General features: G+C 43.6%; 4 protein-coding genes across 5 annotated transcripts; 3 read left to right on the plus strand and 1 right to left on the minus strand.

The window, feature by feature from the left end:
- The first annotated feature begins 312 nt into the window (after window positions 1-312).
- Window positions 313-4,016, plus strand: retreg3 (reticulophagy regulator family member 3). The gene is made up of 10 exons (XM_037256802.1): window positions 313-422; window positions 625-907; window positions 1,552-1,658; window positions 1,929-1,959; window positions 2,040-2,166; window positions 2,333-2,417; window positions 2,656-2,793; window positions 2,874-2,953; window positions 3,055-3,187; window positions 3,279-4,016. Exons 2-10 carry the CDS (start codon window positions 672-674, stop codon window positions 3,803-3,805), a joined length of 1,464 nt encoding a protein of 487 aa, XP_037112697.1. The 5' UTR covers window positions 313-422; window positions 625-671; the 3' UTR covers window positions 3,806-4,016.
- Window positions 4,017-9,034: 5,018 nt separating this feature from the next.
- On the plus strand, window positions 9,035-11,125 carry LOC119125912 (PSMC3 interacting protein). Of its 2 annotated transcripts, XM_037256888.1 has the most exons (9): window positions 9,035-9,230; window positions 9,365-9,467; window positions 9,684-9,784; window positions 9,854-9,943; window positions 10,005-10,116; window positions 10,346-10,491; window positions 10,615-10,668; window positions 10,750-10,809; window positions 10,878-11,125. In XM_037256888.1, the coding sequence occupies exons 2-9, from the start codon at window positions 9,443-9,445 to the stop codon at window positions 10,932-10,934; spliced, it is 645 nt and encodes a 214-aa protein (XP_037112783.1). In that variant the 5' UTR covers window positions 9,035-9,230; window positions 9,365-9,442; the 3' UTR covers window positions 10,935-11,125. The 2 variants fall into 2 exon arrangements, with proteins under 2 accessions (XP_037112783.1, XP_037112784.1); XM_037256889.1 differs by having other exon boundaries at window positions 9,035-9,467.
- A 40-nt stretch (window positions 11,126-11,165) lies between these two features.
- mlx (MAX dimerization protein MLX) lies at window positions 11,166-16,114 on the minus strand. Its single transcript, XM_037256886.1, has 8 exons — window positions 15,326-16,114; window positions 14,179-14,218; window positions 14,008-14,094; window positions 13,651-13,760; window positions 13,472-13,571; window positions 13,166-13,265; window positions 12,672-12,873; window positions 11,166-12,607 (listed from the first exon to the last, which is right to left on the minus strand). The coding sequence occupies exons 1-8, from the start codon at window positions 15,362-15,364 to the stop codon at window positions 12,551-12,553; spliced, it is 735 nt and encodes a 244-aa protein (XP_037112781.1). The 5' UTR covers window positions 15,365-16,114; the 3' UTR covers window positions 11,166-12,550.
- Window positions 16,113-23,726, plus strand: fmnl1a (formin-like 1a). Its single transcript, XM_037256715.1, has 25 exons — window positions 16,113-16,286; window positions 17,641-17,724; window positions 18,083-18,169; window positions 18,402-18,472; window positions 18,589-18,672; window positions 18,763-18,915; window positions 18,991-19,099; window positions 19,174-19,250; window positions 19,322-19,415; window positions 19,596-19,670; window positions 19,750-19,860; window positions 19,937-20,086; window positions 20,164-20,265; window positions 20,370-21,033; window positions 21,107-21,231; window positions 21,299-21,501; window positions 21,567-21,801; window positions 21,864-21,932; window positions 21,990-22,070; window positions 22,139-22,268; window positions 22,337-22,500; window positions 22,569-22,670; window positions 22,732-22,824; window positions 22,934-23,039; window positions 23,122-23,726. Exons 1-25 carry the CDS (start codon window positions 16,113-16,115, stop codon window positions 23,184-23,186), a joined length of 3,408 nt encoding a protein of 1,135 aa, XP_037112610.1. The 3' UTR covers window positions 23,187-23,726.
- Window positions 23,727-25,510: the final 1,784 nt, after the last annotated feature.

The following is a 25,510-nucleotide window of genomic DNA, read 5'->3' on the forward strand; positions in this document are numbered from 1 at the left end:
ATGATCTTTTTTTAACGTGTAATAAATAACATTGAATACGCACAGTGGCTGTGCACAATATGACATACAGCTGACATGACTGCAATAACTTTGACCGACATTGAAAGCGACCATTTAGTATTTTCACATTTCAGCTACAGCTCTAATGTCAGTGTGTTCACAAATTTGTATTTAAATATTGCAGAAATGTTGCCATTCATAATAACAGCGCAATGATAGTAAGTTTTATCACTTATTTGCTCGTCAATGTGGCGCTTTTTCAGTAAAAAAATAAAAGTATACAAAATTCCTATTACAGTGAATGCAACATGCCACTTTTGTCCCTGTGCATTCCGATTGGACGATAAAGGGCTCAGAAAAACAGACTACGCCATATTTGCAGTTCAACAGCGAGACCTACTCCATGCGAAAATGTACAAATAGTAAGTGTCAGCTCACTGTTCACACTTTTCACAATGGCTTCGATAACATTATGTCCTCTAATATCGCCCAACGGCTTCTCATAGTTACTTAACGGGTGATATCGCTCTTAAAATCCGCTCGCTTTTAGCAAGCCGATGTTCCGCAGGCGCTGCTTATCGTCTACAAACATAACACGCGTTTTCCTCTCATTTGCACGTCAAGAGTTTCTTCTCTGACATTCGCGTTTGAAGACTGCTCAAACCGGTGCTATGGAAGACGTGGCAGAGGTAGACGTTGTCGGTGGCACGTCGGGTTCCAGTGCTACCGGCCTCCGGAGCCGACCGGGCTCCAGCGAGAGGGACGCTCAGGTGCGGGCGGTCAAAGCGGCGCTGCAGTCCCGACTGGGGCCCTCCGAGCCGCTGCTCACCTACCTGCAGTCGGTGCTGGTGTGGGAAAGACCCTTCCAGTGTCTGCTGCTCTATGTGCTGGTCAACGTTGTGTTTTGGTGAGAGGACACATTAACTTTGTATGCATTGCAACTGCTGTGTACCTAAACATTTTGTACACGTCCATTACGTTTTGATTGGGAGAATCAATGCAAGAGTATCAATAAATGCCATCGCAAGGCTGTAAATGAGAGTTATACAAGTAATAATGTGATTATTATTGTGGTCATAGTTAGTAGTGGCGTAAGAACCACTTATTTTAAAACATGATACATTCTAAATACTCATTGAAGTATATAACCAACCGTTCACACTCAATGTATGACTGAAAACTTTGCAAGACTACAGCAATTGTGGTTTTGTTATTTGTTTGCTTCTTAATGTGTCTAAATCTAATTTTCCAGATCTTTGCACTGCAGATCACATGGCTAACCTCAATTACAAGCTTTAATATGCCAGCAAATTCTTGGTCAGGTTAATCTCCCAACTGTAGCTTTTGCATTGGTATTGATTAACAGCAAAAACAACCACAATAATAGTCATATTGTGATAAGGTCTCCAAGCAGAAATGATGGGCTTCTGTGTAAAAAAAGTTCAGCATTGTGTTCATAATAAGTCTTACATAACAGTCTTATATCATCGAGCGGACGTTAGAACAAGGGCCGTGTGTTGTCGCTGTTGACGAGCTGGCGTTCTCCTGCAGGTTCTTTGCGCTGACGTCTCTGCGTCTGTTGTTCCTGCTGGCGTCCGGCCTGGCCGTGGTGGTCTGCGTCGACATATGGAGGAACAAGATCTGGCCCAAGCTCAGAGGTGCAAACATGTTTTCTTCTCTGCTAGCATAAAACTGAAGAGATAAGACAGCCCACCCCCCCGCCACGCTGGACTCAACAAGGGATTTGTGTGTCACCTCCAGCAGTTAAGCTCCCATTCTTGCTTGTAAACGTGCCCTCTCGTAGTGTTCTGATTCTGACATGCGGCAGACTGGTGCCAGGGAGATTAATCGGTCCTATTTTTGGATGGTAGGAAAAAAATGTAACATCACCAACTGGATCAGTGGTTGTTGTTTTCTTTTCTTTACAGTCAGAAACCAGGATGAATCTGAAAGCGAGAGGTTGGTCACTGCAGCGGAAATTGTGTTTTCAAAAATATTCATACGCATGAAATGTCGTTTAATGTTGCTTTCACGCGCAGTTGGGGCCTGGTACAGCCCGGCATCCTCAGCGTACCCGAGTTGTGCCACCACGTGGCCGAGGCCTGGGTCAGCGCCGTCGTGCTTGCGTCCAACCTGGCGCACTTCAAACGAGTCAACCCCGGCAGGGTGAGGACAATATGAGATTTGTGTTACCTAAAAACCTTTTTAATTCAGCGTTAAAAATACATTTCCATTTTTCTATGATTAATCTGATATTATTTATTGTAATACAGATTCATTCACAAGAATATCTTTTTATTCCAAAATGGCGACATGTGCTTATGTGTTCCAGTTTTGCATCCTGACGAGCTGCCTCTTCTTCTCTTTGGCCGTGATTGGACGTTACGTTCCCGGGTTGTTGCTCTCCTACTCGGCTGGTGAGTCCTACCAAGCTCCCGTCTGTTAAAAATTCACTTGTGTTGAAAAAGGGGGAGAAAACCTTAATGGATAAGACAGCAAGATGAAGGCAATCGGGCAGATAGACAAATAGGTCAGATGTGTTTAAACTCCTGACTTACTTGCGGTGGTCCATGAGCCAGACTGCCTAGTTGATTCAATTATGGCTAATTTAGAAAAATGAAGTTTTAGTAAGAATTCTCTCTTTGTCTTGTCCAGTGATGCTGACCCTCCTGGCCCCTCTGGCGGCTTACCACAGGGTCTTTCAGCGCGTCTTTGTGAAGCTGGAGCCGGTCCTGCAGCGGCTGGACTTCAGCGTTTGCGGCTACATGATGTCCAAGCCACTGGACAACCAGTGTGAGGAACGCCGTCTGTTTTTACACGCATCAACAGCTTTTTCAGGAAATAAAATTATTTTCTTTGCATGTCGTTTTTAGTCCTGCGCATGCCTCTGCACGGTGTCCTCTCAGCTGATGGCAGCGACAGCGAGGAGGAGCTGGCAGCCTTCTGTCCTACGGTCAGTAGGCGTCACAAAACCTTTTTAATCTATTAAAAACAAAAATCAAATGGCAAAGTTTGTTTGACAGGCTTAAAGTATAGATCTGTTGTGTCTTCCAGTTTGACGACGGCGTTGTGGCAAAGGAACTCGCCATGACCGACTCGGAGCACTCCGACGCTGAGATTTCCTACACCGACAATGGGACATTTAACCTATCACGAGGCCAGACTCCGCTGACCGAGGGCTCCGAGGGTGAGTTATTATTTTTCATCTTCCGTTCAGCACAAAATAACATGTATAGAAAATGGATCTATCTTACTGTCTGTGCTTTTGTCTGATTCAGATCTGGACCGACACAGTGATCCAGAGGAATCTTTTGCTCAGGATCTCCCGGACTTCCCTTCCATCAACCCAGACGCCACTTTGATGGACGACGACGATGACACCAGCATCGGGCTGCCCAGCCTGGCTCTGTCCGGGCTACAAAGTCCCCGCGCCTCTGTACTGGATGTCGACGCTCATCTGGACTCGGATCAGGAGGACCTAGACGCCGAAATGTCCCTCAGCGGCCTGCCGCCCGCCTCCGACTTCATGGGCGACATCGCCAGCACCATGATCCGGGCGGCGCTGGTCAGCTCCATGCAGCCTCGGCGACCCTCCGGCCAGCGCAGTCAAGCCTCCCGCAGGGCGGGAGCGCACCGCAGTTTTCGCAAGCAGTCCAGCTCGGAGCTGGACACGGACTTTGATGTGGAGGACTTTGAGATGCTGGATCAGTCCGAACTGAGCCAGATGGACCCCGTTGTAGAAGGGCAACGGCGAGAGAGTCAGGGCTCCAACTTTCTGTCCAGCCTGCTTGGTAAACCACAGTAAAAACAACAACCAAGTTCAACTTTTAATGAGCGTGTTGGCATTTTAGACAGTAGGTAAAATGTTCGTGTTTGATTCTTGCCCAGGTCAGCATCACTTTTGTTACTGTGAATATGTTATGGAACACCCAATCGGATTGGTAAGATAATGAATCACCAGCATTTTTTTATTTTTTTTTGGGCTTTTGCCAAGTCTCAGTAGAAACTCACACCACTACATCCTAAACGCTGTCATTCAGCCGTCACACTCTTTCCCGCAGAGGTCTGGACAAGAGGGCTATCTAACCAACACGGGACCAAATCTGACATTCCCGTTTGAGCCATCCGTGTTGCTTTCCCAGCAGGTTGTTTCTTCACAGGTTTTCAGCGTTTTTATGCTGCTGTTTTTTACTCATTTGCTGTTCTCCAAAGTTGCACGTCTTTATTTGGGAGACAATCTAATTTGACATCAAAATGTGCACTAGATATTATTTTAACTGTGTGGTTATCCTCCACACTGACATCAAAATGTGCACTAGATATTATTTTAACTGTGTGGTTATCCTCCACACAGGCAAAGATATTGGTCCCTAATGTTTCTGATACTTTGTGTGATTTTCTGTTACATGATTTTTTTTGTGCTGGATAAACAAATTCAAGACTAATTTGACTTTCTCACCCTTTAAATGACACCATTTAAACAGCCCAATGTAAGTGAAAGTAATGCTGAGATTGTCTTTTTTTTGGAGAAATATACAAATGACAGTTTATAGGGTTACTTGAAGTAAACTATTATTTTGATAGTTTGGTTTGTAAAGTGGCGCATAAATTTTGCGAGTATGCTGTGACTTTATGATGAAAAAATATGACTTGGTCATCCATACCAGACAGTTCAGTGAGCCACAGTTGAGTTTTTATCAGAATTCTAGACTAATATGTGTGGTTTTCAGAAGAAAATCACATACTGCACAATGAAACAGCTGGATTCACAATACAAAAAAAATAAAAGTGTGCTCAGTTGTGTATTTTACCCTCTGAAATCGTTTTTATATGTTTTGATGTGCAAATTATATTGAATAAACTTTTCAATTAAGTTGCTTGTTTTTTGTGTGAGAACACTAAATTATACAATTATATATGTAATTAATAAATATTGAAGCAATTAGATTAACCTGAAAGGTATACGAGTGAATTGGATTTCCATGCAGCCCTTCAAGCAATTGCATGAAGAAATAAACAAATCCAATTGGGGAAAGTGCTTGGTATCCCTTATCAAGTGCTCAACTGAGACCGTTCATGTCCCTCCTGGACCTTGTGACTACATGTGACAACACGTTCTTATTTATTTATTCATTTATTTATTTTTTTACATCGTGTAGTGTACCTATTGAAGCATGCATGAGGTGTACCTAATAACAGGCCACTTTATTAGGGAAATATCATGGTCAAAGGTCACAAGTGTCAAGCTCTAGTCCTCGGGGCCGCGTTCCAATATGTTTTCCAAGTTACCCTCGTTAAGCGCACCTGCGTGAAAAGTTTTAGCTTCTTTCACGTTCTGCAGGAGCTAAAACTTTTCACGCAGGTGCACTTAACGAGGGAATCACACAGACACTCCATTAGGTACACCGCCATTTTCAAGTGTACCTAATAACAGGCCACTTTATTAGGGAAATATCACAGTCAAAGGTCACAGGTGTCAAGCTCTAGTCCTTGGGGCCGCGCTCCAACATGTTTTCCAAGTTACCCTCGTTAAGCGCACCTGCGTGAAAAGTTTTAGCTCCTTTCACGTTCCGCAGTAGCTAAAACTTTTCACGCAGGTGCACTTAACGAGGGAATCACACGGACACTCCATTAGGTACACCGCCATTTTCAAGTGTACCTAATAACAGGCCACTTTATTAGGGAAATATCACAGTCAAAGGTCACAGGTGTCAAGCTCTAGTCCTTGGGGCCGCATTCCAACATGTTTTCCAAGTGACCCTCGTTAAGCGCACCTGCGGGAAAAGTTTTAGCTCCTTTCACGTTCCGCAGTAGCTAAAACTTTTCACGCAGGTGCACTTAACGAGGGAATCACACGGACACTCCATTAGGTACACCGCCATTTTCAAGTGTACCTAATAACAGGCCACTTTATTAGGGAAATATCATGGTCAAAGGTCACAGGTGTCAAGCTCTCGTCCTTGGGGCCGCGTTCCAACATGTTTTCCAAGTGACCCTCGTTAAGCGCACCTGCGTGAAAAGTTTTAGCTCCTTTCACGTTCCGCAGTAGCTAAAACTTTTCACGCAGGTGCACTTAACGAGGGAATCACACGGACACTCCATTAGGTACACCGCCATTTTCAAGTGTACCTAATAACAGGCCACTTTATTAGGGAAATATCATGGTCAAAGGTCACAAGTGTCAAGCTCTAGTCCTCGGGGCCGCGTTCCAATATGTTTTCCAAGTGACCCTCGTTAAGCGCACCTGCGTGAAAAGTTTTAGCTCCTTTCACGTTCCGCAGTAGCTAAAACTTTTCACGCAGGTGCACTTAACGAGGGAATCACACGGACACTCCATTAGGTACACCGCCATTTTCAAGTGTACCTAATAACAGGCCACTTTATTAGGGAAATATCATGGTCAAAGGTCACAGGTGTCAAGCTCTCGTCCTTGGGGCCGCGTTCCAACATGTTTTCCAAGTGACCCTCGTTAAGCGCACCTGCGTGAAAAGTTTTAGCTCCTTTCACGTTCCGCAGTAGCTAAAACTTTTCACGCAGGTGCACTTAACGAGGGAATCACACGGACACTCCATTAGGTACACCGCCATTTTCAAGTGTACCTAATAACAGGCCACTTTATTAGGGAAATATCATGGTCAAAGGTCACAGGTGTCAAGCTCTCGTCCTTGGGGCCGCGTTCCAACATGTTTTCCAAGTGACCCTCGTTAAGCGCACCTGCGTGAAAAGTTTTAGCTCCTTTCACGTTCCGCAGTAGCTAAAACTTTTCACGCAGGTGCACTTAACGAGGGAATCACACGGACACTCCATTAGGTACACCGCCATTTTCAAGTGTACCTAATAACAGGCCACTTTATTAGGGAAATATCATGGTCAAAGGTCACAAGTGTCAAGCTCTCGTCCTTGGGGCCGCGTTCCAACATGTTTTCCAAGTGACCCTCGTTAAGCGCACCTGCGTGAAAAGTTTTAGCTCCTTTCACGTTCCGCAGTAGCTAAAACTTTTCACGCAGGTGCACTTAACGAGGGAATCACACGGACACTCCATTAGGTACACCGCCATTTTCAAGTGTACCTAATAACAGGCCACTTTATTAGGGAAATATCATGGTCAAAGGTCACAAGTGTCAAGCTCTAGTCCTCGGGGCCGCGTTCCAATATGTTTTCCAAGTGACCCTCGTTAAGCGCACCTGCGTGAAAAGTTTTAGCTCCTTTCACGTTCCGCAGGAGCTAAAACTTTTCACGCAGGTGCACTTAACGAGGGAATCACACGGACACTCCATTAGGTACACCGCCATTTTCAAGTGTACCTAATAACAGGCCACTTTATTAGGGAAATATCATGGTCAAAGGTCACAGGTGTCAAGCTCTCGTCCTTGGGGCCGCGTTCCAACATGTTTTCCAAGTGACCCTCGTTAAGCGCACCTGCGTGAAAAGTTTTAGCTCCTTTCACGTTCCGCAGTAGCTAAAACTTTTCACGCAGGTGCACTTAACGAGGGAATCACACGGACACTCCATTAGGTACACCGCCATTTTCAAGTGTACCTAATAACAGGCCACTTTATTAGGGAAATATCATGGTCAAAGGTCACAAGTGTCAAGCTCTAGTCCTCTGGGCCGCGTTCCAATATGTTTTCCAAGTTACCCTCGTTAAACGCACCTGCGTGAAAAGTTTTAGCTCCTTTCACGTTCTGCAGGAGCTAAAACTTTTCACGCAGGTGCACTTAACGAGGGAATCACACGGACACTCCATTAGGTACACCGCCATTTTCAAGTGTACCTAATAACAGGCCACTTTATTAGGGAAATATCATGGTCAAAGGTCACAGGTGTCAAGCTCTCGTCCTTGGGGCCGCGTTCCAACATGTTTTCCAAGTGACCCTCGTTAAGCGCACCTGCGTGAAAAGTTTTAGCTCCTTTCACGTTCCGCAGGAGCTAAAACTTTTCACGCAGGTGCACTTAACGAGGGAATCACACGGACACTCCATTAGGTACACCGCCATTTTCAAGTGTACCTAATAACAGGCCATTTTATTAGGGAAATATCATGGTCAAAGGTCACAGTTGTCTAGCTCTAGTCCTCGGGGCCGCATTCCAAGATGTTTTCCAACATTCCCTCGTTAAACACACCTGCGTGAAAAGATTTTGTTCATTTTCACGTTCTGCAGGAGCTAAACGTAAAAAACGCATACAATGCGAGGTTCCAAGTCTAAAAGCACATTTATGTATAAGCACACATCTGGGATCGAACCAAGTTCTTACCAAGTAAGCTCCGTGTCACTAACCAGTCGGCTATTTCGACCTGGCAGTCCTCAGTCGTCTGCACTCTTTTGTACTTTGTGATGTGCATTCCAGTTTAAAGTGAACTGAATCTTTAGAATCGGTTCACTCAAAATATTTGTTCAAAAGAATCGTTCACCGAATCGTTCACAACACTTTATTTTTTTACCTCGTGTAGTGTACCTATTGAAGTGTCCATGAGGTGTACCTACTAACAGGCCACTTCATTAGGGAAAAATAGGCTGTTTGATCTGTGACGTCATTCGGACACTCCCCGTTGTTGCATAACGGCGCATGCAATAATTCATGCAAGCCGTTAGCTTGGAGAAAACGTGCATAAAAGAAGTGGTGTTTCAGTGAGTGGTTCTTTCGTTCCTTGGCAAATCGTAAATCTACATTCTGGCTTACATAGTTCACGCCAGGAGACGTAGCACGTTCACTGACTGATCCGTTGATGCACGGGAAGGCAGTTCACCCATTAACTCGTTCGCGAACGGGAAAGTCAGGATTCGTTCCCTCACTGAATCGTTCTCGCGATGAACTGGAAATGCAAATCACAGACTCATTCACTCACAGATACGTTCAGTTGGTGAACGGGAAATGGAATTCACTACTCGTTCGTGAACGGGAAGTTGCGTCATTTTCTTCGTTTTGTTTTATGGCGAGGTGGCATCAGCTTCAATGCGCATTACCGACACCTACTGGTTGAAGTCATATGAACTGAAAAAGTTCACTGAAGAAATCAATTCTTTTGAACGAATCGTTCACTCACGAGCCAACACAGAGGGTGATATGCGCTGCCTGAGCATTACTTTGCCTTTCAATGCAGTTTGTCTTCTTTCACGCCAAAGAATTTTAACTGCACCATTTCAGACAACACTTCGAGTTCTTCTTCTTTAGCCGGAAGTAGAATTTCTACCTCGTACAACCAAACGTGAACACTCACTCTTGTTTCGGTAAAATTTCCATGGAATTCGACAATGTCACTTTAGTTAAGAATGCATATAATTTTTTTTTTTAAACTTTATGTTAGAGACGCTGAGGCTTGTGAGCTTTGAAAAATGTTGATGCTTGTACTGCACCTTTACAGAGACGATCTATTTGTGACGAATCATTTCGCGCGAAACTCAGTTCGGAAATAAGGCGGAAGACCGAGGACGAGTTGAAAATGAGTAAAAAGGACAACACTGACAGTAAGTTATCGATCATTATCATGCGGAATTTTAATTTGTAGTCGAGTTAAGTTGCCGCTAATGCTAAGTTTTAGTCAAATCGTCTAACATTAGCCGCGTGCTAGCTACGAGATTAACAGTATGGATCAAGTCGTACATCATTGCAATGCTTACTGTCCATTTACAATTTAAGGAGCAAAATATAGGTCATGCATAAGAACATTTTCATCTTCACAGGCGCCGCAGTCATCCTTGCCTACCTAAATGCCAAGAACCGTCCTTACAGTGCCCAGGATGTCTTCTGTAACCTACAAAGCCAGCACGGATTGGGCAGAACGGTTAGGCTTTGAGTGGGTGGTTTGGGGGTCAAAGCAAAACATTGTGTTTTTCTTCTTTCTTGTCACCAGGCAGTGGTCAAATCCATGGAGCTACTGGCTCTGGAGGGCAAGATAAAAGAGAAGACTTATGGCAAGCAGAAGATTTATTTTGCTGATCAGGTTAGTTGCACGTTGATAGGATCTTCGTATTGCATGTTGATCATTCTCCTCCTCCTCAAAGGCTCAGTTGAAAGATGTGAATGATGCAGACTTGAAGGCCATGGACGTTCGCATTGCCAGCCTCAATGAGGAGATGCAGGCCCTCAGCCAGAGCTGCGGACAGCTGAATGCAGGTACAGTAGCTCCATGTTCTCCAATGAGAAAACACTCCAAGTTTGAACATTATATTTGCCCAAAAAAACAAGATGGGAAAGAACATCTTGCATTGTCTTTTTTCAAATGATTCTAATGCATTTGGCATCCAAAACATGGACCTTTAACAGATTAGTTTTAGAAGGTAATTTGTAGCTTAAAATGGGTTTTTCTGATGGCAACTGTTTTGTACAACATGTGTGGTTGCAGAGCTGAAGGAGCTCAACAACAGTCTGACCAGAGAGGAAATGATATCAGAAATCGCCAGGCTGAGAGACGAGTGTTCAGAATGTCACAAGCGTCTGGACAAGATAAAGTCGGCCAACAATCATGTCACGCCAGAGGAGAAAGACAAGGTTTGGAATATGAAATTGCCACTAAAGTCGAATAAAATGTTGGCATTTAAGCAAGATAGCATAAAAATGTAATAATTTTGTACTATTATGCATTCACTTTCATCCAAACTATTTTATCTTCAGGTTTTGAAAGAACACAATGTTTATGTGAAAGAGTGGCGAAAGAGGAAGAGACTGGTAAGGACTTTAAGTCTTCGTAAAAATTGTTTTCCTCACGGAGGCTAATGTATAACTCCATGTTTGTTTGATTCTACTCAGACTTCGGACATTATGGACACCATCCTGGAGGGATATCCCAAGAGCAAGAAAGAGTTCCTGGTGAATGAAATAAAGATTTTAGAGTTAATTGAAACTTTTTTTAAACATCTGTGACATTTTCATTTCAGGAGGAGGTTGGCGTGGAGACTGATGAAGACTACAAGGTGGTCCTGCCGACTCTTTGAAGACACATTTTTTGTATTTAAATGTACCTAACAACCTTTATTAAGAATGTCTATATGTTGCAGTTTGTACATTCTGTTTCTTTTTAGTTCATCTTGTGTGCTCGTGTTTATTTCCTGTACAGTATTTACTGACAACTTATTAAATGTTCAGCGCGCATTATTTAGTCAAAGTAAAAAAAAAAAAAAAAAAAGTTTTGCTGTATCTTGTCTCACTGAATGCTGACAACTCACTAGACTACTTCAGACACTTTTATTCCACCAGGAAAGACAGTCAGGTAAGAAATTATTCTGGCCACGACAGAGTAGCAGCCCATTAGAAAACAAGCCAACATTGAACGCGTATAATCAGTAAGAAACATCAAGGGAACAATGTTGTGGTTTGCCTAAAATAAATAAGGGGAGGGGCAGTTCAATACCTACTAACAGAACAAAATAGCAGACTAGAGGTGCGTTTGGATTTGGACTTGACAGAATGACCAAGAGTAATCCAAGGACAGACCCCTGAGGCACACCGTTGGTTAAAACAGATCTAGAGGCAAAATATTTAAGTCTGTACTCACATTGATTTGTGGCACAACACTTAACTGTTAGCTCATCAAGAGCTGAAGTCTTTGTTTGGGGACGTCATGAGGCATTATATTAAATGCTTTTGATAAAAGAAGGCTGCAATGCTGCTTGTACACACAATCCTTGGCTATTCTGGGAACTGAGATAGAAATTAAGCACACAAATAAAAGTATTTGAAATTTTCGATAAAAGTACAAACTCACTAAGTCATAAGACAATTAAAGCTTCCCTTTATGTATTTACAAATCACCGGCTAGCTTTCTGTACAAAAGACAGTCTAGCCCCTTACACGCTGGCAACCAAACGCCTTTTTACTTGCTCGGTTACCTGATTGAGAGGGACCGATGCAGGATGAAGTCGGCCCGGGAATTAGCCGGCTTGTGAGGTAGTATTAAGAGGCATCACGGGCATACTGTCGCTAGTTTGTAAGAAGATTGTGTCTACGTACTATTGTCGAAAGCCACCAAACTGATGTCACCACGCATTTAATTATCTTAATGCGGGAAGCTACCCTGGAGTGTCCTGCTTCGGTGAGTAACATCTGATCTGAGCAGAACAGGCCAATAGAGGTAAGCTTTACCGTCACCCCTATGATATGCACTTTGTAAGGCTCGGGTAGGATTGTAGTGCTTGTAGTTTGACACGTCACATATCATGGGAAATCTCCTGGCCTGGAAATTGGTTTGAATTGTCCTGGACGGAGGCTGCTTTTGGTGCCGATGTAGCCAAGTCATCACTGTTGATTTAACACTCACTGGCCATTTTAGGCACATCAGAACAATTTAGTGACATCTCTACAAATTCTGGCAAAGACTCTCTTTAGTGAGCCCTGAGAGACAAAATCCACACACACTGAAACACATTGCTCTTGATAACATTCCGAGGCCTGTGTCTTGACATTGCCTGTTGTCGGCTTTTAAAAACACAACTGTTTTGTCTAGCGTCACGTTATCACAAATGTAAAGCGGCTCAAATCGTCAAGATGAGACATACATCAAGTGTGCACCCACAGCTAACATATACACAATCGTGTACCGTCACAGCCCGCATCAGTAGAGCTGCCCATTGACCTGCCGCAACACGCTGACGACAAATTCCTTCAGCATCTACGTAAAAAGAAAAAGCATCAATTTTGAGCGGACCCGAGGGGAGCGCCTGCGGTGGACGTACCAGCGGCTTGCAGTGCTCCTCGATCCAATTGATCACGCTGGCCGACAGCTCCTGGAAGCTGTTGACCGACACGGAGCTGCTGAAGGTGTAGAAGAGCGAGTCCATGATGCTCTGGAAGATGTTGAACTTGATCTGGTCCGACACCTGGTCCGCGCCTTGCTGTGGATGGTTCTGGTATGCCTTCACAATCTGCTCATAGTTTCTAAAAGGAAATGTAGAACAATGCCTACCATAGCTGCCAGTATTGATGGAGGCTGTATCACCATTGGCAAACAAAAACTTTCTTTCATCATGAGACGGCTTATTATCAAAGATTGGATAAAAAATACCTCAATTGGTTATATTTTGGTAGGCTGATTTCATTTGTTTTTGTCATTGCGCTGTTTATCCAATAGATGGCGCTCTTGAGCCATTCAATTAAAAAGCATCTGAACTTGGACACCCTCATTTGTAGTTTAATAACAGCTTCCACCCTCGCCGACCCACCAACTCACGTTTTCATAATCTTCAGCGCTGTCACTTCTTTCCTTAGACGGGAAACTTCCTCCTCCTGCTTCTTTTTCTCTTTGTGAAGAAACTTGATATATTCGATGGCTGCACAACAGAAAGGGTTGCGTAGTTTTAAGATATCTTTTTTTTTTTGTACAACTGCAAGGGAGCTCGGCCCCAACATGCAACCGGCCGGCGTTCCCTCAGCAAGGAATGCATTCTAAACGAGACAATGATGTGGGAGTACAGAAACAAGTTTTGTCACTCTGCTTCCCATAACAATGCTTGCGATTAGGTTTGTGGTGTCTTACTCTTCTGCAGGATGGTGGCCTTGCTGATCTTCTGAGCTCCCACCGCAAATTCAGACTGCAGGCAGGTTGGCACAACCGACTGCAGATCATCGTAGCCTTTCTGGAGAGGGAGATTAAGCGCTGTAAGATCTCACGACGAGGGCAAATTCAGTGTTAGTCTAAGGATATCGCAGTGTCACCTTGATGGCGTCACGGCGCTTCTGCTCGGCCTGCGTGTGCGCTTGCCTCCGCCGATCTTTGCAGGAAGTCTTGTATAACGTCTCGTGCCTGCAGTCGCTATCCTCGTCATCTGATGTCATATTAAAAGAGTAATTGTACACTATACTTGGATAATAAAACATTTTGACTTATAATGACCTAGGAACATTATTGCTCCCTTGAGGCCCGCCGCACACCGAGCCACATGGCCGAGCCCGGCTGAACTGTCAGCAGTTTTTCTTTACAATTTTGCAGACTATTTTTTGGGTTACTGCCCAGTTCTGCCGCTCTCGGTTGTGTCGCCTGATGTGCGACGACACCATGAGCAGGAGGAACACCTGTGTTTGGAACTGAAGAGGCACTTGAGCTGATGCTGTTGGCCCTTGACACCAGGTTCCCCGTCCTGGACGCGTCAGGAAAGAGAACTGCAACAAAGCACAGTGTTCAATTTTTCCAATCAATATCAGCGCGTCTTCGTGAGGCCGAGACCTGGAGCACGACAAACTCACTGGGGTCAAAGACGCCATCGGAGAACGCCACATCCGAGTGCTGAACCGCGTCACCAGGCAACAGACATCGAGAAAGAAATGAGGGACAAAAGTTAGATGCGGTAAAAGTGCTGGCCTAGATGAGGACAAAGACACTCAAAGGACCCACTGAGCACTAGCTTGATTACTTCTATTCACAGAAGCACAAGACCACAAACACTGCTGTGTTTGCCGTTTAAATCAGGACACCGCCACACAATAAGTACTCCGCACGTGCTCCCCAGGGGAGCCAAATTTAGAAAATACTCTCCTCAACAAATCAAAAAAATGGAGGAATATTTTTTTTAACAATACGAAAGACTAAGAGTTGTAATTCAGTTGAGATGGCAATGCAATTACAAAAAAGACAAATATTCATCCTTTATTTTGAATATAGAAAAAGATTATTGTTATTATTCTAATGGCGGTACCTACATGTGCCCTAGGATTGGCTGTATTTGGCAAACCAAAAACGCAATTGATAGACAAACACAATTATGAAAACAAAACCATTTCAATCAAACAATATATCTTCATGACAATTTCCCCAATTATGAAACATACAAATGATTGCGACGATTAAAAATGCATAGGATAAACAAATGAAGGCATGTTATATTTTACTTTCATTACTATCCATTTTTGATTTGACAGCTTGATGTCAAAACTCTGACATCAAAAAGACAGCTGTATATAGTTTTTGTATTTTATTTTTTATATTAAACTACGGCATTAAAGCGGTTGACCGAGTAGTTTATGAGAAAAGCATATTTTAACATTTCACACGAGATTCAACAGTCCCAAATCTTGCGGACCAAATGAAAACTCAAAACTTACTTCACAGACTTGTCAAAGTATAAAAGACAAAAAGAGCATTGGTTCTATCTTTAGATTAAATTAAATTAGAACACAAAGTACCCAAACGCGTTGTTTATTACAGGCTCGAGACAAAAAAAGGCTCTCAAGTACATTCCCTTTACAAGCAAGACAACAAAGCCCGACTACATGACAGCCAGCGCGGCCGAGAGTGAACCGACACACGACGGTTTACTTGTGGCTGATGTCACAAAAGACTTGTAACAAGACAAAAAAAGATGATGTTTGTTACGAACACACGGCTTGACTTTACCTTGGCGTGGTTCTCGGGCGATGTCGTCGGATCCGCCATTTTGGAAGTCCTTGATAGCGTTGGTGCGTTCGCGGTCCTTGTGTGAAACTTCGAATGCCTCCAAAGCCAAAACTACTTCCTCCGCTATCAAAACAAAGTACATGGTCGGCTGGCAAAGTAAGAGCGTACTGTTATTAAATGTTTGTTACACATACGCAAACACAGAATGTTGAACGCTTGTATTTATGTTGCATTTCCCCCCCCCCAAGCATCCACAAATGTAACAGGTTGGGCTGCAGTAGCCAATTCGAGCCACAGAGTGTCGCTGTTGTTCTCTTTAATCACTTGACTGGCCTTCAAGCAAGCTGGCCTCCCTTGAAGGTAAAGATCAAACCTCAGGGTGGCTTCAAATGAAAAGTAGCCAGTATATGTGACACCATTTCATCTCTAACCTCAAACCCCTGCATCCACCCTACAGTCCCAACCACGAGCATCACACTGTGTGTGCTCCACCCTGCGTTCTTGATGTTGTTGCCTTGTAGACAGGAAGTTACCCTTCTGCTTTTCTGTTTGTGCGGTTTCTGACTTTTTGTCTGAGTGTGTTGCCTTCCGCTCAGACACGGCGCTCAGAGCTTTTCTCGTTCTTCCATCCTTAAGCATCTCACGATGCAGCCCCTCGCTCCACAAGGCCTCATCTAGGCCTACGAGCTCTTTTGGAGTGAGCGCGGCCCGCTCTGGTATGCGCTGATTTCTCAGGAAAAGGTGTTTGTGTACGGCTTTCCTTCTGGATTACGTGTGGAGATTAGTGATGGGGAATGCTGGGGGGTCGGAGCAGGACCAGCCGACCGACAGCCAGTCCAGGAGCCCGGTGTGCATCATGAGTGAGCCCGGCGCCCCGACGCTGCCCAAGAAGCAGCCGGCTACCCCCAAGCTGCCCATGCCCGCTGAGAAGGAGCTGGAGGAGCGCTTCAATGTGGTGCTGGTGAGTGAAGAACACTTTCTAAATTCACTGCAATGAGACCACTCAGTCAGGAATTAGCTGTTTTGAAGTAAATTAACAACTATTTAAAATGTTTACAATAAGCAAAGTGACAGAAAAGGTATAAATACACGTGTAAGACTTTGGTGTAAAGAGCTTTGTATTGCATTGTATAAAAAAGAGCCTATAACCTGGTCAGCACACATTTACTGTCAAAATATATGTAAGATGAGGGGAAAACAAAATAATACCAAGAAATTGATAATACAGACAAACATGTGTCAAAGTATGTTTGAGTGCAGAAACTGGGTACAAGAACGTAGTATTGCTACAGGCTACTAATTTCAGTGGGAGATTCCCCTTCATGGTAATTTGCATTTTGTGACTTCATAAAGCTATTTTTTTACATCATTAGAGATCAAAATTGCATGTAGGGCAAAAGTAAATGGTTCATAAGTCATAAGACCACAAACCCTGGATTATCCACAACATGTGAGAGATCAAAACATAAAGCAGTAGAAAATGAAAACATTCTAAATAATAACTCAATTTGTGGGACTATTTAGTTGAGCGAGTGTACAGAAAGGGGAAGTGGTGCAATACACCACCGCCACAGACCGGAAAGTAGCACGTTTCAACATGCTGCACTCGGGATGTTTTTTTTTGTTTGTATTTTCCATTATTTCATCTCAGGTTAAGTTGAGACTTTTGAGTTGTTAATGTTAAAAATAACTATTGTTGCTAGTGACAATTAGCAGATACAGCAGTTCCAAGTATATTTGGTGTGTTGACATAGGTCTTGAAATCTTTGACATAATTTCTTTTTTTTTTTTTTTCCATTTGATAAATGCACCCACTCAAAAGTGTGACCTCACTTCCTGTCTCAGCTAAACAATTCAGGGGGAAGTGTAAAGAACAGAAGATTCATGTTTAGCAAACCAAGCACATTTTCTTTGTATCTAAAATTTGGCATCTGTCTGACTGGGTCATTTTTTTACGTCGAGGGGGCATCTCGCACGTTTAACTGTCAAACCGCAACGAGGAGACGCCAACATTGCATTTCCTGTGAGGCCTTCACTCACCAGTTTCTAAAGTACGCTGCTATGAACAAAACTGAAGTTGGGAGTGACTCAAATCAAAGCATGCATTGACTTTTGTTCACCAAAATGGCTGATAAATAGAATCTCACAATGACAAAATGGCCGCTCCCTGAAATCAATAAAATGGGCTGCTTCATATTCGTATTCCACAAATGCAATATTAATCAGTGTGTGATTTTTTTTATGGGGATCAGAAAACATTTCTGATATTACCAAATAAAAGAATTAAAGGTACAAATGATGTTACTGTTTTTCAGAGTTACATGAACCTGCCACCCGATAAACTGGAGCTGTTGAGGCAGTATGACAATGAAAAGAAATGGGAGCTTGTGTGTGACCAGGTACAAACTGTGATTTTTGTTTTATTTTACATTTTGTCATTTTGAATTAAATTGTATTTTATGTCAATTGTATTTCTATTTTTTTAATATTAATTTTGTAATTTAGATCTTAGCTTTTTCAAATTTAATCATAACGTTTAAATGTATTTATGTATTTTTATTTCCAAGAAGTTAATGTGACAAAATGAAACATCCTTAAGTTAACGCCCTCCTCACACAACATGCTGGTGTGGTTAAAGCCTCAAAGGGGTTGGCATGGCAACAGTGTCGGACGACGGTGCGCACACAGACTGTTATGTGTAAGCTTGTGCGCACCTACCTGAATGTTAGTGTCACATCACTTTCTCTGCTCTCTCAGGAGCGCTTCCGGGTGAAAAGCCCTCCATCCACGTTTCCGGCCAGGATCAAGAGCTTCTACCCGGACCAAGTGGTGGTGGGTCGCCGGGTCAGTTCAATTGATCATTCTGCATCTCAGTTGTAGTAAACAGTCAGATCAAACTGATTCATTGGTTGATATTAGCTTTTTTAAAATAACAGAAATTGGCACTTTTTTTTTTCAAGTTTTTTCAAGTTTTTTCGGTTGGGTGCTACGATACAATATTATACAATATACAATACATGGTGATGTTGTCAATGATGCCAATGACTTACATGTTCTGCTGGTGGCTATTCATCAGAAAAAAAGAATCCAAGAAGCCACCAAGGTCCTCAAAGATTTGGAAATATCCCTGCGCACAAACCACATTGGGTGAGCAATATCAATTCTCACAAAAAAAGTGCTGTTTGGACTGTAAAACTTGTGCCTGCCTCTTAGATTATTTTCATGTTTGATTAAACTAAACAAGATAACCTTGTGTCTTGTAGTTGGGCTCAAGAGTTCCTCAATGAGCAGAATAAAGGTCTGGACGTGTTGGTGGAGTATTTGTCTCTGGCCCAGAGTGACGCCCCGTGAGTAGCGCAGCAGTCGTAGCTTGATAAGCTTCCCAATCTTCCCCCGCCGTCCACCGAGTCACTTTTAATACTCCGTTTCTCCTGCAGCATTGACGTGGAGATCAGCGAGAACGGCAGCAACCTAAGCGACGGATCCAAGCCACTTAATGGGAGATCCATTGAGGACATGACCAAGACCGGCGCTGGTGCCGGCTTGCACTCGCACGGGATGACCCGGGCGGCACGAGCGCTCACAGTGAGGTGAGATTGTCTCGACAAAGTCTTCTGCATTGGCAGTCCACCGCGAATTGACGCTCATGTTGCCATTGTGAACAGAATCAGCTCCACTCTGGGCAACAAAATGCATAAGAAGTGTCCTTCGCCAGGTAACAGAGATGACGTGCACGTGTGTATCATGTGCCTGAGGGCCATCATGAACTATCAGGTACCATGATAAACCAAAGAGGAAACAAATAAGACTTGCCGCCATTGCAGTCATCTTTTTCCTTCCTGTTTTAGTCGGGTTTCCACTTGGTGATGAGGCACCCGCGTTGCGTCAATGAGATCACGCTCAGTCTGAACAGCAGAAATCACAGGTGTGTGTGTGTTCATAAGTTGTGTGTTTTACCCGTGACATTATCATCATCACACGGGTCTTCTGTGACAGGACCAAGGCCTTGGTACTGGAGCTGCTGGCTGCCGTCTGTCTGGTCAGAGGAGGACATGACATCATCCTGTCGGCCTTTGACAACTTTAGAGAGGTTCCACACTAATAATAATATTATTGATAAGGATTATTAGTAGACATTAGACAACGTCATCCACCCATGTACAATTCGCTACACTTCAATCATACTCACGTCTCTTGTGCGCCCTCTTGTGGACATAAAGTATAACGTACATTAAATATTGTTGATCATCTATTTGTTTGTCTTCCTCAGGTGAGAAAAGAGAGGTACCGCTTTGAGAAGCTAATGGAGTATTTTATCAACGAGGACTGCAACATTGACTTCATGGTGGGTCCTACATATTTTTCCATCCCGTGCAGAATTGAATCATTTGGCAACGGTTGTTACAAATGGAATTAATTTGCAGGTGGCCTGCATGCAGTTCATCAACATTGTGGTTCATTCCGTGGAGAACATGAACTTCCGCGTGCACTTGCAGTACGAATTCACCAACTTGGGATTGGACAAGTATTTGGAAGTGAGATGATTGCGGCGGTGTACCTAATGAAGTGTCCTGTGAAGAGAGTTCATACCGTATTGTTTGTGCATTTCAGAGTCTGCGGGACACGGAGAGCGAGAAGCTTCAAGTGCAAATCCAGGCCTACCTGGATAACGTGCTGGATGTCGGCGCTCTGTTGGAGGACGCCGAGAGCCGAGGAGGTGTTCTGGAGCACATGGACGAACTGCAGCACCAAAACGTTGAGGTGGACCACAAAGATCGCATGAGTACAGCGCAGTTCGTGGACGTGTACTCAGATGTTCCTTATACTGTGCTTTCCAGCTCAACTCTCAGCTCCAAGAGATCGAGTCTCAGACCGCGGAGAAGATTTCCGAGCTGGAGACTCAACTCATGCAGACCACCAAAGAGACAGAGTTGCTCAAGGTATGATGTTTTACTGAACTGCAGAAGGTATCAGGCGTTTGTGTGATGATACCGCAGCCGTTGACATGTGCGACCATGCTGATGAGTCCTCTTTTCCATCCCAGGAAAGCCTGAGAGAGTCGTGTTCTCAGGTGAGCACCTTGCAGCAGAGGGAACGAGAGAAGGAGCTGGACAGGGAGCGGGAGAAGGAGAGGGAGCGTATGAGCGTGGTGGCTACATCTGAGCTGGACCTGAAGATCCAGGAACTGCAAGAGAAGGGTTTGATCTGCTTGACCAGGAGCGCCTCGGGATGTTTGGACATCAAGGTTATGCCCGTCACGGAGACCGAGTGCGACTCGGCACCAAAAAGCAAGGTCGACGTGGCTTGCTCCGCCTCATTTATAATCGATTCCTCGGCACCTCCTTCTCCACCAAAACCACCTTCTCCTGGAGGAGAGCCACCTGCCACCAAAGGTGGGGAGCTACCAACGCCTCCTCCGCCTCCTCCACTTGCCAGTGGAGGGCCACCACCACCACCACCACCACCACCACCTCCTCCTCCCCCGCCACCACCGCCAATTACTGCGGGAGGTGGGCCACCACCTCCACCACCACCTCCGCCAGCAGCTGGCGGAGGTGGGCCGCCACCTCCGCCCCCACCGCCCCCACCACCTCCTTCATTTGCTGCCGGAGGTCGGCCACCACCTCCACCGCCTCCTCCACCTGGCGCCGGAGAAGGGCACCCCCCTCCGCCGCCTCCATCTGGTGTTTCTCCTCCAGGAGCACCCGGTATTGTGAAACCTGTGGTGAAAGGATCAAGATCCAAAACCACGGTAACACGGTCTTCATTGTGTCTCCTCAGGGTTGAAGAGCAAGAAGCCCATCCAGACTAAGTTTAGGATGCCGTTGTTGAACTGGCAGCCTCTAAAACCGAATCAGGTCACAGGAACTGTGTTTCATGAGCTGAATGATGAGAAAGTCTTGGAGGTAAGAAGGACAGAGAACAGTGTGGAGACAAAAGCACAAGTTTCATCGTCCTTCTACGTCTCTCCAGGAGCTGAACATGGAAATGTTTGAAGAACAGTTCAAGACCAAGGCGCAGGGTAACCCGACAGACCTGACTAAGGGGAAAAAGAAGCTAATGCAGAAGACTGTCAACAAGACATCTTTGATTGACGCCAACAAGGCCAAGAATTTGGCCATCACGCTGCGCAAAGCGGGGATGAGTCCTATGGAGATCTGCACCGCTATCGAGACGTACGGACCGCCTAACTGACCGTCATAATTTTTGTGGAATTAATAAAAACTTGTTCCCTTCATAGGTTCGATCAGCAATCCTTGTCCATTGACTTTCTGGAACTACTGGAGCACTTCATACCCTCGGACTTTGAGATAAAACTGCTGAACAACTACGAGAATGATGGACGGCCCCTTGAGGAACTGACGGATGAAGACCGCTTCATTTTGAACTTTGGGAAGATCCCTCGCCTGAGCCAACGGATTAACACGCTCACCTTCATGGGAAACTTCCCCGAGAGCATCAAGAGGCTGCTGCCGGTGAGTTCAGCCCACCCTCAAAAGTGTCGGACCAACGATTTGACTATTTGTTCTCACCACAGCAAATCAACTCCGTCATCGCAGCGTCCATGTCCATCAAGTCTTCAGCCAAACTAAAGAAGATCTTAGAGGTCGGTCCAACTTGGTCATGAAGCTACAGACAGATCCTAACTTTTTTTTTTTTTTAGATCGTTTTAGCATTTGGCAACTACATGAACAGCAGCAAGCGAGGAGCAGCTTATGGCTTTCGACTTCAGAGTCTGGACCTTGTAAGTAGCTTTCATCGAAATGGAGACCAGTAGGAGAAGGTTTTCAAGGAACCCCTTGTTTGTTTCAGTTGCTGGAAACAAAGTCCACAGACCGCACACAGACGCTGCTCCACTTCATTGCCAACATTGTCAATGAGAAGTATCCAGAATTGGCTAACTTCCACACAGAGCTCCACTTTGTGGACAAGGCAGCCCTCGGTATTGTCCACGCTTCTGTCTTTGATGTAAGATGGACCCAAAATTAAACGCTCCTCTCTTTTGCCCAGTGTCCTTGGACAGCATCCTCCAGGACATCCGCTCCCTGGAGCGAGGGATGGAAATGACCAAGAGGGAGTTCCTGGCCAAGGATGACAGCCCGGTCTTGAAGGAGTTCGTCAAGAGCAATCGTGAGCAGTTGGAGTCTCTGATGAAAGACAGCAAGACTGCTCAGGTTAGCCTCGATTGTCATAAGTGAGCTTGCGCGTCACCTAATCTGACCTCCACTTCTCCATTATGCAGGAGGCTTACTGCTCTGCTGTGGAGTATTTTGGGGAGAACCCCAAAACTACTCAGCCAGCCATGTTCTTCCCGCTCTTTGCACGCTTCATCAAAGGGTACAAGGTGAGGATGTCGGCTGAGGGTGGAAACGTGTGGAGCTGAGGATTCTTTTTTTGGTTTGCAGAAAGCCGACCAAGATAATCAGCTGAAGAAGAAAATGGAACTCGAGATGAGCCAAGAGAAAAATCGTGTGCCGACAAAGCCTGCAGGCCTAAAGGTAAATCCAAATAAATATAACAAGCCACTAGAGGGTGCCAGAGCTGCACAAATCAGAAAGAACCTGGCTTTTTAAAACAAACATTTTCTGTGACTTAAAATCCTATTAGGGTCCTTCCATGCCCAAGATGGACTTCATTGCTGAGCTGAAGCGGAAGCAGGTGCAACCTCAGGTGCGCGAGGGCAAGGATGGTGCTTTGGAGGACATCATCACAGGTAACATATGACAAATTGACATGTGTGAGAAGTGTTTGCGTGGTCTTACCCATCGCCCGTATTGTTGGTTCTTCATCCTCAGATCTGAGGAACACGCCATTCCGCCGCACGGACGGTCGCCGGCCAACTCAGCGCTCGGACACCTAAAAGAAACAAGGACCTCAAGGCTGAAAGTGGATTGATACACACACAAGATGTCAACAAGAAATCTCTTGCTAGTAAAACATGATTGTTGACATTTTAGCAGGAAGTGTTTATGTATATAAATACAGGATGTGTTATAATCAAAAATGTGTTGAAAAATAAATCACCATACATTTTCAGATGTATGCTTAACGTTGCTCTTTATAAAATAAAAGAAACTTTTTTTTTAGTTTCAAAAGCCCATTCATTGTTTTTGATTTATTTGTAATTTGAGCGAAAATTCTTAAAAATGTAGACATTTCTTTCACAAGGTGTAAAAATGACTTTTGGGTAGATATGGCGAGCACAAGTCTGTGTATCCAGAAAAGGGTAGTTTGTGCCGTTGTGGGTGTGAACACAGCCCACAACCGTGTCATTTAATAATGAGCGTATGTCATAGATCTTTCCCCATTCCAAATCGTTTGGCAGAAAAATGTAATATGTTTTGTTCAGTTGCATGCTTAGGTCTACGAAGAGACAAAAATAAACAATCAGTAAACTATACAAGAGGAGCTGCACTTTATTGGACACACAACCACAGCAAATTATGTACAAAACATTTTGTCACACACATTTCCTCACATAATATCACCCACACTGATAAATTAAGTCCAGCATCATTAGTCTTTTTTTTAAATAAATTGAATCTAAATTTTCTTATATATATATATGTATATATTTATAATAGATCTATGATGTTACTTTTTGTTCTTTATGTCACACTAACTACAAATTCAGGGCCGCGTTGCAGTGAAGCGATCCCGACAGACGTCACACGACCTAACATGCCTGCCTGCCTTACACAAAACCAAAAGCATATCTCAACTTCAACACCTTTTATTTTTTTAATTCTTTTTATATTTTTGGAGAAAACATTCATTATAGACATCGTCTTAGTTTATATATTTTTTTTATCATCTTAACTGCATCGTGCGATTGCTTGAGACGATACATGCGTTTGTGGTGTTTTAATGCCTCTGATCCTGTCATTAGACTACTAATAATGTTAATATATTAATACATTTTGCTTTTTGGACATAATAACTCCTTGGACTGGTTAGGAACGACTGTGTATGTACACCATTTTTGTTTTTTCTACTTTGTGACGCTGTTGGAACATCCACACATTCATGTAAAAATACAGTACATGTACTATACAGTACATCCTATATAGCACATAGGTTCAATGTATTGATATTTAAAAAAGAGAGATACAAGTTGAAATACTTCATTGTTGATCCATCATGGTGCTTCTGTTTTCCCGACTTTTTCTTTTCTTTTCTAGCTTAAGAGTTTTTTACGCGCAGATTCGAATGCAACATTAAAGTCAAGTGACCTTTTACGAACTTGGTACTTAACGCCATAAAGTCGCACCTTCAACAGCACCAAAAGATGCAAAGACAGGATGGGGTGATTTTTTAAAGATATATAAATAAAAATTTTAAAAAGACAAATACAGAAAATAAAAAAAACGTTTTTTTTTTTTTCCAAAAAATAATATTTTGGGTCACTAATTCCTTAATACATACATTACAGAACACGTGTCCATTCAGGAAATCCTAGAAAAAAAGGAGCTATGTATATTACACAGCCTATACAGATATGTATTTTAAATAATTGTCTTAATAAAAATGTCCCGCGCATGTAAATAAATAATCTCAAGGTGGAATGCGAAAAGGAAAAAATCTGTACAAAATGATCACACTGTTAATTTATAAAAACTGAAGCAGTCGTGACATTTTACAGTAGATCCTCATTTATCGTCTAAGTCTATATACTGTATGTATATATAAATATGTATATCATTATATCACAGGTTTTCCTTTTTCACAGCTATACTATCATATACTGACATCTCACACAAACACATGTATATATACATATACACATGTATATCTTTATATATATATATGGGTCATCAAGTTTATACTTGATGCCCATTCCAAAGTAGTGTAGAAAGAACATGGGGGGGGGGGGGTCTGTCTAACGTGTCGAGCCTTCAGGTTTAGCTTCTAATGTCACTGCTGCGTTTCTTAATTCCCATTTTTTAATCTGCAAAATTTGAGAAAATGTGCTAACTAAGTGTGCTCTTCTGTCATGGTGATGATGTCAAGCATGAGGGACGGTTTCATGGTGCATTCACTGGGCGTCGTTTTCTGGTATATACTTTGATTTGCATATACAGTGCCGAATTTTCTGCACTTGTCAATAAGTCCTATTTATTTTATTATTGTTTTTATGTCCATATTACTGACATAAATACACGTGTCATTTATTTACTATTTTCA

This window comes from Syngnathus acus, chromosome 8 (genome assembly GCF_901709675.1).
Source record: "Syngnathus acus chromosome 8, fSynAcu1.2, whole genome shotgun sequence".
Taxonomy (NCBI): Eukaryota; Metazoa; Chordata; class Actinopteri; order Syngnathiformes; family Syngnathidae; genus Syngnathus; species Syngnathus acus.

Coding starts and splice junctions, on each gene's coding strand:
- retreg3 (XM_037256802.1), top strand. CDS start 672: ATGGAAGACGTGGCAGAGGTAGACGTTGTCGGTGGCACGTCGGGTTCC. Junction 2,418..2,655: donor GTTGCTCTCCTACTCGGCTG/GTGAGTCCTACC, acceptor TGTCTTGTCCAG/TGATGCTGACCCTCCTGGCC. Junction 2,794..2,873: donor CAAGCCACTGGACAACCAGT/GTGAGGAACGCC, acceptor TGTCGTTTTTAG/TCCTGCGCATGCCTCTGCAC.
- LOC119125912 (XM_037256889.1), top strand. CDS start 9,443: ATGAGTAAAAAGGACAACACTGACA. Junction 10,117..10,345: donor CTGCGGACAGCTGAATGCAG/GTACAGTAGCTC, acceptor GTGTGGTTGCAG/AGCTGAAGGAGCTCAACAAC. Junction 10,669..10,749: donor GGCGAAAGAGGAAGAGACTG/GTAAGGACTTTA, acceptor GATTCTACTCAG/ACTTCGGACATTATGGACAC.
- mlx (XM_037256886.1), bottom strand. CDS start 15,364: ATGGCGGATCCGACGACATCGCCCGAGAACCACGCCAAG. Junction 14,095..14,178: donor CGATGGCGTCTTTGACCCCA/GTGAGTTTGTCG, acceptor GCTTTGTTGCAG/TTCTCTTTCCTGACGCGTCC. Junction 12,874..13,165: donor GCGCTGAAGATTATGAAAAC/GTGAGTTGGTGG, acceptor ATTTCCTTTTAG/AAACTATGAGCAGATTGTGA.
- fmnl1a (XM_037256715.1), top strand. CDS start 16,113: ATGGGGAATGCTGGGGGGTCGGAGCAGGACCAGCCGACCGACAGCCAG. Junction 18,170..18,401: donor AAGTGGTGGTGGGTCGCCGG/GTCAGTTCAATT, acceptor GCTATTCATCAG/AAAAAAAGAATCCAAGAAGC. Junction 18,673..18,762: donor CTGGCCCAGAGTGACGCCCC/GTGAGTAGCGCA, acceptor TTTCTCCTGCAG/CATTGACGTGGAGATCAGCG.